This window comes from Schistocerca piceifrons, chromosome 3 (genome assembly GCF_021461385.2).
Source record: "Schistocerca piceifrons isolate TAMUIC-IGC-003096 chromosome 3, iqSchPice1.1, whole genome shotgun sequence".
NCBI lineage: Eukaryota > Metazoa > Arthropoda > Insecta > Orthoptera > Acrididae > Schistocerca > Schistocerca piceifrons.
This window is the reverse complement of record NC_060140.1, coordinates 256,428,355-256,445,378: the sequence shown is the minus strand read 5'-3', so window position 1 is coordinate 256,445,378 and position 17,024 is coordinate 256,428,355. Positions and strand designations below refer to the sequence as shown.

The window sequence follows — 17,024 nt, the reverse complement described above, 5'->3', positions numbered from 1 at the left end:
CAATGGCATTAATTTATCCTTAACTCCAGCCCAATTTTCTGTAAATATGAGCAGTATGAGTCTGTGACTCATACTGCTGCCACACAACACCCTTAATTATATGCTCATGGAACATAAAAAAAAAGAAATACACATTTGGAGAATTCTATCAATATTTCAAACTTTTCCAGCAGTTACAAGGAATAAAATTGCTGTTGACATGTTGGAAATATCGCACTTATTTGTGTCTAAACTATACCAGTTTGGAAGTAACATTATGAATTTACATACACTGAAGAACCAAAGAAACTGAGACACCTGCATAACATCATGTAGGGCTCCCACAAGCATGCAGAAATGCCACAGCAAAACATGGCATGGATTTGACTACTGTCTGAAGTAGTGTTGAAAGGAACTGACACCATGAATCCTGCAGGGCTGTCCATAACTCCGTGAGAGTACAAGGGGCTGGAGATCTCTTCTGAGCAGCACGTCATGAGGCATTCCAGATATGCTCAATAATATTTATGTCTGCAGAGTTCCATAGCCAGCGGAACTGTTTAAACTCAGAAGGATGTTCCTGGAGCCACTTTGTAGCAATTCTGGACATGTGGGATGTTACAATGTCCTGCTGGAATTGCCCAAGTCTGTCAGAATGTGCAATGGACATGAATGGATGCAGGTGATCAGACAGGATGCTTACATATGTGTCACCTGTCAGAATCATAGCTAGACATACCAGGGGCCAATATCACTCAAATTGCATACACCTCACACCATAACGGAGCCTCACCAGCGTGATACAGTCCCCTGCTGATATGCAGGGTCCATAGATTCATGAGGTTGTCTCCATACCCATACATGTGCACCTGCTTGATACAATTTGAAACAGAACTTGTCTGACCAGGCAATATGTTTCCAGTCATCAACAGTCCAATGTTGATGTTGACAGACACAGGCAAGGTGTAAATCTTCGTGTTCTGTAGTCATCAAGGGTACATAAGTGGGTTTTCAGCTCTCCATACCCATACATGTGCACCTGCTTGATACAAATAGAAACAAAACTTGTCTGACCAGGCAATATGTTTCCAGTCATCAACAGTCCAATGTTGATGTTGACAGACCCAGGCAAGGTGTAAATCTTTGTGTTCTGTAGTCATCAAGGGTACACGAGTGGGTTTTCAGCTCTCCATACCCATACATGTGCACCTGCTTGATACAATTAGAAACAAAACTTGTCTGACCAGGCAATATGTTTCCAGTCATCAACAGTCCAATGTTGATGTTGACAGACCCAGGCAAGGTGTAAATCTTCATGTTCTGTAGTCATCAAGGGTACACGAGTGGGTTTTCAGCTCTGAAAGCCCATATCAATGATGTTTTGTTGAATGGTTCATGCACTGACAATTGTTGTTGGCCCAGCATTGATATATGCAGAAATTTGCGGAAGGGTTGCACTTCTGTCATGCTGAATGATTCTCTTCAGTCATCATTGGTCCCATCCTTGTAGGATCTTTTCCTGGCTTCAGCGTGTGAAGATCTGATGTTTTACCTGATTCCAGATATTCACGGTACACTCATGAAATGGTCATACAGGGAAATCCCCACTCCATTGCTACCTCAGAGATGCTGTGTCCCATTACTCATGCATCATCTGCAACTCCAGGTTTACACTCACTTAAATCTTGATAACCTGTCATTGTAGCAGCAGTAATTGATATAACAACTGCACCAGGCACTTGTGGTCGTATACAGGCATAGCCGACCGCAGTGCCATATTCTGCCTGTTTACATATCTCTGAACATTGAATAGGTACATCTATACCAGTTTCTTTGGTGCTTCAGTGTATAGATTGTATTTGTCTACAGATATTTCATAATCTTCTCCTTACTTTCAATAGGTGATTCAGTACTCATCTTCCAAGGCTCTGTAACTAGTGGTATGAGCTCTTTAGAATTCAAGATTGTATGGTAGGCAATTTCAAGTCTGTAAACTATGGAAAGTCATAGTTCATTAATTGTCTGAATAGCTTACAGTTCATTTGACCAGTAAAATTTTTGCATACAGAATTTATGCAAAGATAGAAAACAGCAGGGGCTAGTAGTTATATTAAATGGTTCAATGAAAGTGGCTAACTTTGAATTGAACATTTCACATCAGCATTTCAAGAGCGAATAAGTAGAAGGCATTTGTTTCTAATTGGTCTTAATACTATTTTGTTTTGAAACTTTAGAGCTGTACTATCTAACATATAATAACACAATGACTGATGAGAGAAAAATAGTAACAAAGGTATATTCCACTTTTTTTCCAAGTCAACATTCATTTGACCGGGAATATGTAAATTAATATACATATAATATATGATTTATCTGTGTCAACTGCTGAATGGTCAGCGTGGCTGACTGCCATTGGCAGGGAATTTTTCTCAGTGGCAGGGCTAGTACGAGGTGCACTCAGCCTCATGAGGCCAACTGAGAAGCTACTCAAGTAATTAGCAGTGGTTTCAAGGTTGAGAAACCTGACAGCAATTGGGAGAGTGGTGTGCTGACTACATGCCCCTTTATACTACAGCTGATAATGCCACTGGATGAGAATGATAGAGCAACTCATCAGATCCAAATGGTTTATCTAGGGCCAGAATGCAAAATGTGGAAAAAATATATGATTTACTTTGTGAGGCACAAGCATAATGAAGTTCACCTAACTTCTAGTGGCTGAGACAAAAAATAGATTCGGTATTCATAGCCATCTGTAATTTTGTTTTCTCTTTTATAAATGATAGAAATACTTCTCTTTTTTAGAGGGAATGTCAGTTCATGATTTCAAGAAGCATGGGAAAGACTTGATTGATTACATAAACCACTTCATGAAGACTATAAGCTCAAGAAGAGTCAATTCTGATGTAGAACCTTTTTATCTTGTAAAATTACTCCCGGATGAAGCACCTCATGAACCTGAGGAGTGGGACAAAATTATGAAAGATGTTGAAGACAAAATAATGCCTGGGGTAAGTTTCTTTAACATTACTACCTACAGTTTTCAATAAATAGTGTTGTAGAAAATGTTTTTCACTTATAAAATTTGTTATAAATGATACAACACAATTGACCAGTGCAGTCATGTCAACAGAACAACACCAGAAGAAAAAATTACCATCTTTACTTAATCATTAAAGCTGTCACTTGCTCAAAATAATGTTAGGTATGTAACACCAAAATCTCAGTTTTCCCAGTAATGTAATGATCTGACAGCTAGGGAAACAGACTTTAAATATTTTTTCAAATAGGTTTTTCTGGACAATTGTTCTATAGAAGGAAATCAAAATTACAAGCCAGTAGCATACAAAATTAGCTTTTGATTTTCCTGTTAAAAATATGTTTTAGAAAGCCAATCTGTTTTTAGCAGATGTGTTCATCTTTGTCACACTAGTGTAAAAAGTATCATGAAACCAGCTAAGGAAAAATCTTTGCAGTTCACATACACTGAAAAGCCAAAACATTATGCCTATAGCCTACCATGACATTGGATGCTGCCTAATTGTGCTGTGGGCACATGACGCAATAAAAAAGTATGTAAGCAGAGCAGACATCTATGGGGGATCACCCTAACAAAGATATGGGCTACAAATGGGGGAATCCATCGAGATAAGCAACTTTGACAAAGGGTAGGTTATTATTATGCAGAGCCTGTGAATGTATATCCCTAAAATGGTGAAGCTGGGCATACATTCATGTGCTTCTCTCATGAGTATCTACAGAAAGTGGTAGAAGGACAATGAAACTACCAGTAGGTGCTAAAAGGTTTGACATCTGCAACTCTCCACAGAATGTTGGGCTAAGAGGCTTGTCTACTGTGCAAGGTAAGGTAGATGGTGATCAGTGGCATCTCTGCTGAAAGAACATAATGGTGGTGCACACACAAGTGTCTTGGAGCACACCGTTCATCATATGGTGTTGAACATGGAGCTCCATAGCAAACCACCTGTACGTGTTCGCGTACCGAACCAATGACTTCATCAATTATGATTGCAGCAGGCAGGGGACCATCAGGATTCAACCATCAATCAATGTTAGCTCATTGGGTGAATTGCACTTTTACTACAATATGTCAATGGTTTTCTCCACAAACATTGTCATCAATGTGAACGGTGCCTCATACCATGCAGCATTCCACAGACACAGGCTGGTGAGAGCAGTATTACTGTATTTTATGGACAATAAGACTCACTTTTTTCTGTGAAAAATTGTCTCCAAAATTCTGGTACATCTCATACTCAAAACTAAAATAAAAATGTCTAGTGTTCGATTTAAAATTTCCACCTCTCTTAAAAATGGCAATATATTCAGTGCCATGGGAAACCTACCTCTATCTAGCAACACTGGAATCAACTGGAATTGTCTCCATCCTATTCGAGCACCTCAAACACACAACATTGACAAGCCTATGATGCATCACTGCAGTCTATGGTGCCAGTGAACCTGAACTGAAAGTGATTTGTGTTATTGGTAACAGTGCAATACTTTTGCCAGTACCTAGTTTTGTAATTGAATAAAATAAAAGGTATTCATATGATGTCGACTATAAATTGAAAGTAATAGTATATGCTGAAGAATATGGAAACAGGGCAGCTGAGTGACATTTTAGCCCTCCACCAACAGAAAAAAATCATTTGCTATTGATGGACTAATAAAGAAAAATTGATAAAAATGAGGAAGACTAAATGCACAGATAGAGGACTGAATGCAAAAGGGCCAGAACTAGAATAAGATACCGTATTTACTCTAATCTAAGCCGCACTTTTTTTCTGGTTTTTGTAATCCAAAAAACCGCCTGTGGCTTAGAATCGAGTGCAAAGTAAGTGGAAGTTCTGAAAAATGTTCGTACTGCCACAACTAACTTCTGCCGTCGAATATATGTAGCGCTACACAGGCATGCTTTGCAGGCACAAAGATAAATACTGGCGCCATAACCTCTGACTCAGTAAGTAAATTTAAAAAAAGGGTGGAAGACGAGCTTTTTTCTCTGCCCCGAGTTTCGACCATTGCATTTTTGTACATTATCCAACAAAGTAAATACAAATTCCGTATTGTTCATCTTTGACTGTAGCAGCATTTCAATGTACTATGAAAATCCGACTGGCAAGACTGTTTGGGATGTTTGTCAATATGGCCAACTCTACGTTCTGAATTTTTTCCTACCTGTGAGAAAAGATGGTTGCTAATAGGAACTTTTATGAATTGTGAATCACATACAGTATTCTCTTCACCATAAGAATAATATGAATATAAACATTTTGCCATGTATTCTTTCGTATTTGCTGCTATCTCATTTAAATCTTGTTTGCCTAATAAACGACGAAACTAGTGTGAGACAACAGCAAACACGGAAGAATATACATATCATGTCATGTTTATATTCGTATTATTCTTATGCTTAATAGTGATACAGTCAAAAATGAAGCACAGCAATTGACTAGATTTTTAAATCTAAGATGACTCTAATTTCTGTGCAGAATGTGATGTACAAAAGAGGCGTCTGCAAAGATTTTCAAATGGCGACAAATTTTAGCTAAACTCTCATTCAAAACATCTTCTATCATATGGATCAAAGAAAAATAAGCAATCGATTCAAACCAGACATAGCACGTGAGAAAGGAAGGGTACCCGTATAAATAAGGACGGAGCACCTGACGCATAGCAATGGCTACCTGGTAAAGCTTAACTGCTAAGCTTACGACTCGAACCAAACTACTGTAGCTGCATCATCATTCATTTGACCTAAATTGTGTCTCATATTACAATGGACACACTGTATTTCGATTTGGAGGTGCGGCCTAAAACTTTTCTATCCCTTGAATTTCGAGTCTCAAATTTCAGGTGCAGCTTAGATTCGGGAAAATTTTTTTTCCTTGATTTCGAGTCTTATTTTCAGGTGCGGCTTAGATTCGAGTGCGGCTTAGATTTGAGTAAATATGGTATATTGAAATGGATTCAAGGACACAATCAAAGTCCGCAGCTCGTGGTCGTGCGGCAGCGTTCTTGCTTCCCACGCCCGGGTTCCCGGGTTCGATTCCCGGCAGGCTCAGGGATTTTCTCTGCCTCGTGATGACTGGGTGTTGTGTGATGTCCTTAGGTTAGTTAGGTTTAAGTAGTTCTAAGTTCTAGGGGACTGATGACCATAGATGTTAAGTCCCATAGTGCTCAGAGCCATTTGAACCATTTGAACACAATCAAAATGTCACTGGAATTAATACAAAAATAATTAAAATACACTCATAAGCTAGTGCTACAGTGGAACTTAACAGACTAGGGTGGAGTGCTACAGGCTTATGAAGCATCATGGACTTAGTATGTGGAACAAACCAAAATACCTCAGAAAATGCCACAAGAGCATGAAGAGAAAATATTATCTTTCCAGTGCTTTATTATTCAGCATCAAAAGAAAACCAGTGTGGAACTAAGCCAGATATCAAGTAAAGATGAAACTCCTCTGACATCTGATGCGCTGAGTAACAGGTGTTGCTATGAAAGTGGCTAAAACTGTAACTATAAAAACAAGTGAACACCAAAAGACGCACTACACTGTTGCCCTTTCATGTTGTGCTGACAGCACTAAACTTAAAAAAAGATCATTTTCCAGCACAAAACAATGCCAAAACCTTCTGAAATACCACCAGTTGTTGTTGTTCACATACATGACATCGGCTGGATGGATGAGGCTAGTGTGGAACTATAGATTAGCAGAGCATGGGGCAGAAAGATGGGTGCTTTGTTGAAGAAGACTTCTCTTCTTGTGCTAGATCAGTTTGGTAGTCATTTGAAAAATTCTGTGAAAAAGGATTGAGACAGGTAAATACAAAGCTTTCTATTATTCTGGGAGGACTTGTTTCACAATTGCAACCCCTTGGTGTCTCAATAAACAAGCCGTTTAAAGTGAATATGAGGGAGGAATGGAACTAATGAATGATAGACGAAACCAAACATGAATTCACATGGAAGAGAGCTTTAAAATAACCTACAATCAAACAAGCGTGTCATTGGAAAAAACAGTTTTGATCTAGAGTGAGAGAAGACATTATTATTAAATCTTTCAAGAAGTGTGGCATAAGTAACTCTCTTGACAGCAGTGAAAGCCATCTTATATATGAAGAGTACAATCATGATGATGAAGAGGAAGAAAAAGAAGAAGAAGAAGAAAGTTCAGATGATGTTTTCCAGGGATTTTAAAGGTCAGATTGGTTTTCTAAACTAAGAATTTTGTTTTAAATATGACTTTTCAAACTAACAATAAAATGGTAAAAAATGATATTTCTAAAAAAATTCCTTAAAAATTCTGTCAATTACTATTAGTCTGTAGCATCTTATAGTCTGTAAAATATGGTATGCTATGGGAGACATTCTCCTGTGCTTGCATGGAACCCATGGTAGTAATCAAAGATACAACGATGGCTGAAAACCACCTGCATCCCCTCATGTGTTATGTCTTCCCTCATGACAATGTCACCTTTCAGCATTATAATTGTACATGTCTTGGAGCCAGAATCATACTACAGTGGTTTGAAGAGCATTATAGTGAACTTACATTGATGTCTTGAGACCAAATTTGTCTGATATAAATCCTAAGGAATTCATATGGGTCACTATCAGGTAACAACACATGCAAATTATGTGAATTATGTGACCTGTGCATAGATATTTAATGCCATGTACCTCCACAAATCAACCAACAATCTTTTGGTCCCTGATATGCAGCCTCAGTGATATATTACGCTTCAAAGATGGACAAATAAGCTACTAAGCAGGTGGTCATAATGTTTTGGCCCATCAGTGTATTTATTTACTTATATCAGTATAAGCCAACTTTAGGAATTTCCTTTGTGTATCAGATAAATTTGCTTCAGAAATCTAAATCCTAATCTTTCAGATGCTATTTAAATGTGATTTTTGTGTTGTTTCACCTTTACATTATTTTTAACAACAAAACATGTGTATGTGTTAGGTTTTTTGCATAGTTTTCAAATGCTGAGGGTCACAAAAAATGTAATTTGGACAGTCATACCTTAATTCAGACAATCATTCTCACTAGTTGCATTTCAGGAGTAAAGGAATAATTCTGAAAATTTTTGGAAATTTTTGTATTGTAGTAAATTAGAAGTTGTAAGTTACAATTGCATATATTACACAAAATGTTTTTCATTGTAAATAGACAGTTGTATCTCACAGTTGCACATTCTACAAGTATTAGCAGCAAATCTGATTTTAAAAATCATTTCCCCTTAATTGTAGTTTAGATAGTTATGTAATTACTACAATATTTCCACCTTTTCCTGCTAGTTGATCAGTTTACTTTAAGACTGTGTTGAAAGTTTGCAATTGCAAGGTAAGATTTTACAAAGTCCAATGCTGTAATATAGTAGTGTGTCTGTGGAGAGTATAATTATATCAGGTTTATTTAGTTAGGTTCCTGTTGTAAACTATCTGAATTTGTCATAAATTTCTCCAGTTTTCCATTTTTACATCAGTTTAATAGGGACTATACAACAACAAAATGATAGTTTTGAAACTCCACATTCTCGAGTAGCTTCAGGGAATCAATAAGTTTTTTCACGGGATTTTCTATTGTTAGGAAAGAATATTATTTTCTTGAGTGTTTACTGCTTCTGTTTTCAAAATGAATATTTAATCCTCGTGGTGTAACAGATCCAGAGATTAAAAGAGAATTAACAAGATTAATATAAAGTTAATTGTTTACCATTAAGAAAAACATTGTAACTGTCGGAATGCAGAACCCCACTGTGAATGCTGCTCTGTATGCAAGATGAGGTTCTTGCTCTTTGTAAGTAACTGTAAAACACCTTGACCACTGTCAAGTGTCAAGTGATGAATAGTGCTGCAAATGGTTGTGCTCAGTCGGCTATCAAGAGGCATGTACCAGATATAACAAAGGTACTTCAAGTACTGACCTCTCCCTCAGATACTGTCACATTTCCAGGAAGTAAAGAACCTATCACCAGTCATCAACTTGAGTATAAGTGGCATCTCCATGTTAGGTCTGAGGGCCCTGTACAGGAGAGGCAGGGATGAGGGAGAACATGGAGTATAGTACTACACAGTCAATGATAATAAGATCATTATAGCATAACTGACTATAGGTGTCAATAAAAATTTAAAGAAAAGTATGATGCTATTCCTGCTTGTGAGCAGTGAACTTTAAACATCTATATACAAGAAAGAAAATGTTGATTACAAATGGATAAAGTTTGAGAGTATTCTACAACATACTATATCCACATATTCACTGAACAAGGAAGGACTTGCAGTATTAGCTAGCTGTTCTAAAACCAAAGAGAGCTTCTCCACAGATTTCAACACAGCTAAAGTGTCATAGGCAAACAAAAAGTGGACAAAGCAAAAATTAGTGTAATGAAAGTCAAGAAAAATTGATCAACAATTTTTGAATGGAAAATTCTGTCTCTCAGTTTGACACAAAATGCTAAGGTTTGTTAATAAGTTAAATCAGTAATCAGGTGAAAGCCAGCTGTCCAGACACTCATTGACCATAACAGCATTGGAACACAGCATGATAGAGTGAATGTCAAAATACTAAATTATTTGTTCTAAAATTGTTTGCACTAAGGAAGATTATACTATGGTTCCACCTCTCAATAATTCTATAAACAATAAAATGACCACATGATAGAACATCAATAAAAATTGCTCAACAGAGGAAAGGTGGCTGGAACTGATGGGATACCTACAAAGTTCTGCATGAAGTATGTGAAAGAACTTCCTCATCTAGCAGCAGTCTACCATATGTTTCTGGAGTAATGAAGCATTCCAATTGATTGTGTGAAACTGTGCTTTCTCCACAAGTCTGTGAGACCCAGAGTGCATCAGTTACCAGTGCACATGTTAATTCCATGTTCTTTGGTTCCTAGAAGGTATTTGATACAGTTCCACAGTGTTATCCAGTGGACAAAATATGAGTAAACGGAATATCAGACTAGCTGTTTGATTATATTTAGTAGGTCCTAGCAAACAGTACACATTACATACCAATCAGAATGTATAACCAATCAGATACCATTAGAAGCTCCAAAAGGCATTTTTTTGATGATGCTGTCATATTGAGAAATACCCCACTGTCAGAAAATTGTAGCAAAATGTAAGAAGACCTGCAGTGGATTGACACTTGCTGCAAGGATAAACAAATGTAGCATGTTGTGAATTAATAGTCATAAATCTACCTTATTATATGAGTAGATGATTTCCAAACAATTACCAGAAAGCAGTCACAAACATTAAGTATCTGAGAGTGTGGTTACAGAATGTTTAAAGTGGAAAGACCACATAATTCCTACTGCAGCAAAGGCAGATGCCAGATTGAGATGGATTAGAAGAATTAATAGGAAATGTAGTTTGCCCATCAAGGAAGTGGCTAACAAACCTCTTGTTCAACAATTACTTGCATATTGCTTATCAGTTGGGATCCTTATCAGAATGTATTGATGGAAGAAATAGAGAAGATACAAAGAAGAGCAGTGGGTTTCATCACAGGTTTGTTTAATAAGCATGAAAACATCACAGAGACACTTACACATCACCTGTAGCAGATGCTATAAAAATGAATCAACATGTGATTTAGAGTAAAAATTCTGACTGCATACATTCCTGTATATGTGTCAGATAAAGATGAAGGTAAAATCAGAAAGAGTCAAGCTTACATGGAGGTATACCATCTGTCGTTCATCCCATGTGTCATTCACATCTCAACTGGAATGTGTAGATGCAACACTGGTACACAAAGTGCCCTAGACAACACACTACAATGGGGCTTTGGGATTGTAGATGTAGCTATAGGTGTAGATCCGCTAAGCAACTTGTTTGTGGTGATATCTCCCTCTGAAACTCACTCTGAGCTGGTAGAACCCATTCCACCTCTTGGGAAGCCTGGATGTCTCATGTATGGGTAAACAAGAATGAAAGGATTAATCATCAGTAGTTTGCATGTGTGGCAAATAATGGTATCCCTTAAAGGATTGATTGCAACAGATAGGAAAGATCACCATGTACACTCAGTGCCCATACCTGGAGGCCTCTTTCAGTCTGCTGAAGAAGCTGCTCTAGCAACCATTGAGGGAACTGCCATTGTGGCTCATGTTGGAATGAATAATGTCCATAGTCTGGGCTCTTAGGTTATACTTGGTTCATTCCAGCAAATTGGTGGAGAAGCTTGAGAAGACCAACCTTTTTCATGGAATTTCAAAAAAGCTCAAAATCTACAGGACTATTGCCTGAAATGATTATGATTTTTGTACAGAGTTGAGTGGGAGGCTCGAACTAGAGACTTCTAAGGCTCTGTGACAAGCTAGGCTGCAGATTTTCTGGACTTGTGATGTAGGATTGAGAGCAGTAGGGCCCCAGGTAGCTGACTGTGTGTGGAGACCACTACATTAGTTTTTTTTTCCTTTATACAAAAAGATTAAATGACACTCCACTGAGTCCATTTTATATTAGCTATAGGGACCTCTGAAATAGTTAGATAATTAGTACCGTGTTCCAGGGATTATTTGCATGATAAATTGTTGTGATACTGACCAAGTTATTTTATATTCACCTCACAAATTGTTTTGTAAATATTGCTATAGGCTGATCATTTACAACATTTTGTTCTTTTTCTTTTTTTCTATTTTTAAAACATTCAGATGAAAGTTAGTAATTCCTACTAACCATCTTTTACTCATTACAATAATAGAAATTATTCTACAGAATAGAAAGTGTTTTTTTTTTTCAAGGAGAAACTTCTTCAGTTTGATTTCAAATATTACTTTACTGTCTGTCAGACATTTTATATCACTGGTTAACTGATCAAAAATTTTGGTTGTAGCACTGTGCACCCCTTCTCTGCACTAAATAGAACCTTAAATGTAGTTTTTTCTTCTGGTTTTGCGTAATGTACACCATTGTTACTTATGACTGCAGTGGATTATTGACAACAAACCTCATGAGGGATTAAATATACATGAAGCAGTAATCAAAATGCCCAACTCCTTAAACAAGTATCTACAAGATGAGCATGAATAAGCACCACATATTATTCTTACAGCACATTTTTGAGTAATGAAGACTTTTCTTCCTTAAAGATGAGCTACCCCAGGACTTTATTCCATACAAAATTACTGAATGAAGATATGCAAATTACATCAACTTACTGATTTGTCACTTCCCAGGATTTTCAATGTTTCTAAGTGTAAATGTGACTGACAAATAGTTTTAGGAGTTCACAGTTTAAATTCTCATTAATATGGAAACATAAGAATTTTGAAGTTCTCACACTATTTATTATTTCCTCGATGTGTGTTGCACTTACTATTGGTGTAGTGTCTGTAGATGTGCAGAACTGAATATACTGTGTCTTTTAAAAATTGAGAGTGAGACAATTCAAAGGAAACCAGTCAAAGATACTTTTAGGACCACTGTTTACCTTTTCTTATGTTGCTATGTGTTTGCTTGGATTGATTACAGTGCTAGTGTCATCCACAAAAGAACTAAATCTGCTTGTAGTATATTAGACAGGAGATTGTTTACATGTATAAGGAACAATATCAGGCCGAAGATTGAGCCTTGAGGACCCCAATATGTGATTTCTCCCCAGTCAGAATAATATCCCTTAATTACATTGGCTGAATTACTAAGAACAACTTCCTGCATTCTTTTCCATTGGTTGGCTGCACTATCAGTCCCATACAAACTCTGTTTATCTTGGAGAATATTACGATCCAGGCAGTCAGTTGGCTTCAATACTTCACAGGAAATAATGGCTGGTGTTATTTTGTTAATCAATAATTGTAAAATTTGGTGAGCGGCCATGTAAATATCATTCTGAGTAGAGCAGCTCTTCTGAAAGCACACCTTTAATTTAAAGAGTATATTATTATTGCTCAGTTGGACTATTATTCTAAAATACATCATCCTTCAAAAATCTTGTAGAATCGTGGCAGTAGTGGAAGAGGATTGTATTTACTGACATCTCTTCTATCACCACTCTTACAGAGGGATTTGACAACAGCATATTTCAACCCCTGGAAAAATGTCTTGAGTTAGTGACACATCATATATTTCACATAAAACAGGCCTTATTGTATGGGAAAAAATTTAATAGTCTGTTGGAAGCACCATAAAATCCAGTTGGGCTTTAATTCTTGATAGAATATATAATTTTCTTAATTTCAGGAGGAGAAGTTGTTGATAAGTTCATATGATTGAATTTTATGAGTTATATAATTTAATTTTACAAGAATAGATTTTTAACATACTGCTGTGATATTTCTCTTGAACTGTCCATCCTTATATTTTATACTACATTTAGAAAATGATTATTAAACATATTTGCTATGTGTGATTGATCTTTACATCCCTTCCTTTTGATTCATTAGTGATATTATCTCATTCTGTGGCTGGTTGTCCTGCCTCCCATAAAACCCCATTTCATATAGCTTCAAGTCTGTGCACACAATTATGGTTTCTGACAAATGTGCCTCTTCTTTGATTTTTTGATAACTTTCCCTGATAATTTTGAGTGGCTTTTGTAGTGTGAGACTAACTGAGGTCTTTACTTGTTCTTGCCAACAGATACATTTCTCTTTTCCTTTTGCAAGGTATTTTAATCTCTCTAGTAATCCATGGTTTTTTACATGGCTGTGTAGTGTCCTTTCTGATTAGCTGGTGTGGAAAGCTATTTTGAAGAATTACTTGAATTTATTGGAGACTAGATTATATTGTATGTCACCATTTGATTCGTTATAAATTTCATCCCATGTCATCTCTTGTAAACTGTTATTAAAAACATTTATTCTGGAATATTTAACTATCCTTATTTCCAATGAGGAGTGTCAATACTGTAAGGTACTATCTCATTTATCCTAACTGTGCATCATCATCATCAGAGAGATTATTTGTTCCTGGGTACACAGTTAGTTTCTTGCTTTGAGCTTCATCAAAGAAAAAATTATCAATTAGGGGCCTACTGTCTTTATCCACCTGTGTTGGAAAGTTAGTTACTGAGATGAAATTTTAGGATCCAATTAAGGTTTCCACATCACTTTTGATATCAGAGTCTTTTAGGAAATCTACAGAGAAATCACCATAGACTACTGTCAGACTGCTGTCTGACAGATAGAGTATTAAGCAATCCAAATTCCTCATAAACAGTTCAGAATCTCCCAGTGAGGATTTATGTACAATTACAATTAGAAGTGAACTGTTTTTCAGTGTTAATTTACAAGCATACTTTACCATGCCTGTCTCAATGTTTTTGGATATGTATTCTGTCTTTACATAAGTAATAGCTCCTCTTTTTTCCACATTATTTCTGCATGAGTAAGATTCAAGAGTGTAATATTTTATATTTAAATTCTCTAATCCTGTGGTTATGTGGTGCCCAGAAAGACAGAGAGTGTCTGTCTTTTCAGAGATCTCTAAATTTTCCAAACGGACAAAAGCTATCTTGTTGCTCAGTCCTTTAATATTCTTTTGGAATAAACTGACCTTACTTTTCTTTGTATTCTTAAGTATTTTGTTGGACTCTCCTGTTATCTTAACTTCCTTCATAACAGGCTGCCTAAATTCTGATTCCAATCTAGAAAAAGGGTACCTCTCTGACACCAGTTATCACAGGGATCTTGCTTCATGTAATGGTAGCCCCCTCCACATTTTCCACAAGAGAGCCAGCCAACCTATAGTTCCTTCTCTTGTTCAGGTCTAGGTCATGTTTACTATGAGGGCTATCCACAAAGTACATTACGTTTTGGAATTAAAAATAAATAAAGTACTGGAATTTTTTTTTATTATATACAGGTGAAAGCCACACTTCAATACTACTTTTCTACATAGTTGCCATTTAAATTAAGGCACTTATCATAGCGATGGCCAAGCTTGGAAATTCCTTCATTGTAAAATTCGGCCGCCTGCGCCTTCAACCACGTGGTTACCTCTTCTTGAAGCTGTGCGTCGTCATCAAAATGCTGCATAGCAAACCACTTCTTCATTTCTGGCAGTAAGTGGAAGTAGCTTGGTGCTAGGTCGGGACTGTACTGCGGATGAGGAAACAACTCCCACTTAAAAGATTCGAGAACTTCACGAGTGGCATTTGTCGTGCGAGCCCGTGTGTTGTCGTGAATCAGCAAGATCTTTGAGCCCAACTTTCGCCTGCGCTTGTTTTGTATTGCTCTTCTGAGGTTGTGCAGAGTTTGGCAATACCTTTGAGAGTTTATTGTAGTGCCTCTTTCCAGGAAATCCACAAAAATTGTATTTGTACCAGGTTACTGATTAACCACGTGGATGAAGGCGCAGGCGGCCGAATTTTACGACGAAGGAATTTCCAAGTTCGTCCATCGCTACGATAAGTGCCTTAATTCAAATGGCAACTATGTAGAAAAGTAGTATTTAAGTGTGGCTTTCATCTGTATATAATAAAAAATATTTCCAATACTTTATTTATTTTTAATTCCAAAACGTAATGTACTTTGTGGATATCCCTCGTATATCCTCATGTCCAAAATTTCAGTCAGCAGCAGCCCCCTCAACTCAGTGTTCACATGGCTTGCAGTGGTGTTCTCTCAGGGTTGGTCATGGCCCTGAAATGTCTACAAATTGGTGTACAGTTACTACTCATTTCATTCAAGTCACTTTCTGTCTTTAGCCAGGTTGTTTCCTGCTCCACTGACCATGATAGCCTGATTCTCTTTATAAAAGTATTTACACAAATTTTCTATGTCATCTGTCAACTGGTTAAGGCACTTGGCTCCACAATACTTATGACATTGTACCATTTTCCTAATTTGCCCTTTACTATCTTTCCTATATCCCTCTCACGGCTACTGCCTAGCAGTAAGACTGTTTTCTTCCTACTCCCTTTTAGTACTGATCGACACTTAAAAAACTTTCTTTGCTAGAAGTCTGCTATACCCTACTATGACCTAGAGCTGGATGAGACTATTCCCCTCCTAATTCAGGTAAGAAGTCAAACTTATTAGATATTGTAAGTTCAAAAGAAATTATTCAGGTAGTGAAGGGAGACGAAAATTTAATAGTCATGAGTGACTGGAATTCATCAGTAGGAAAAGGGAGAGAAGGAAACATAGTAGGTGAATATGGATTGGGGGGAAGGAGTGAAAGAGGAAGCCGCCTTGTAGAATTATGCACAGAGCATGACTTAATCATAGCTAACACTTGGTTCAAGAATCATAAAAGAAGGTTGTATACCTGGAAGAATCCTGGAGATACTAAAAGGTATCAGATAGATTATATAATGGTAAGACAGAGATTTAGGAACCAGGTTTTAAATTGTAAGACATTTCCTGGGGCAGATGTGGATTCTGACCACAATCTATTGGTTATGAACTGCAGATTGAAACTGAAGAAACTGCAAAAAGGTGGGAATTTAAGGAGATGGGACCTGGATAAACTGAAAAACCAGAGGTTGTAGAGAGTTTCAGGGAGAGCATAAGGGAACAATTGACGGGAATGGGGGAAAGAAATACAGTAGAAGAAGAATGGGTAGCTCTGAGGGATGAAGTAGTGAAGGCAGCAGACGATCAAGTAGGTAAAAAGATGAGGGCTAATAGAAATCCTTGGGTAACAGAAGAAATATTGAATTTAATTGATGAAAGGAGAAAATATAAAAATTCAGTAAATGAAGCAGGCAAAAAGGAATACAAACGTCTCAAAAATGACATCGACAGGAAGTGCAAAATGGCTAAGCAGGGATGGCTAGAGGACAAATGTAAGGATGTAGAGGCTTGTCTCACTAAGGGTAAGATAGATACTGCCTACAGGAAAATTAAAGAGACCTTTGGAGAGAAGAGAACCACTTGTATGAATATCAAGAGCTCAGATGGCAACCCAGTTCTAAGCAAAGAAGGGAAGGCAGAAAGGTGGAAGGAGTATATAGAGGGTTTATACAAGGGCGAGGACAATATTATGGAAATGGAAGAGTATGTAGATGAAGACGAAATGGGAGATAAGGTACTGCGTGAAGAGTT

General features: G+C 37.1%; 1 protein-coding gene across 1 annotated transcript in view; it reads left to right on the top strand.

The window, feature by feature from the left end:
• Positions 1–17,024, top strand: part of LOC124790049 (aromatic-L-amino-acid decarboxylase-like) — a 115,395-nt gene that overhangs the window by 29,593 nt on the left and 68,778 nt on the right. The window contains exon 2 of the mRNA XM_047257609.1: positions 2,785–2,990. Coding sequence (XP_047113565.1) covers positions 2,790–2,990 — 201 coding nt within the window. The 5' untranslated portion in view covers positions 2,785–2,789. The remainder of the gene's footprint in view (positions 1–2,784; positions 2,991–17,024) is intronic.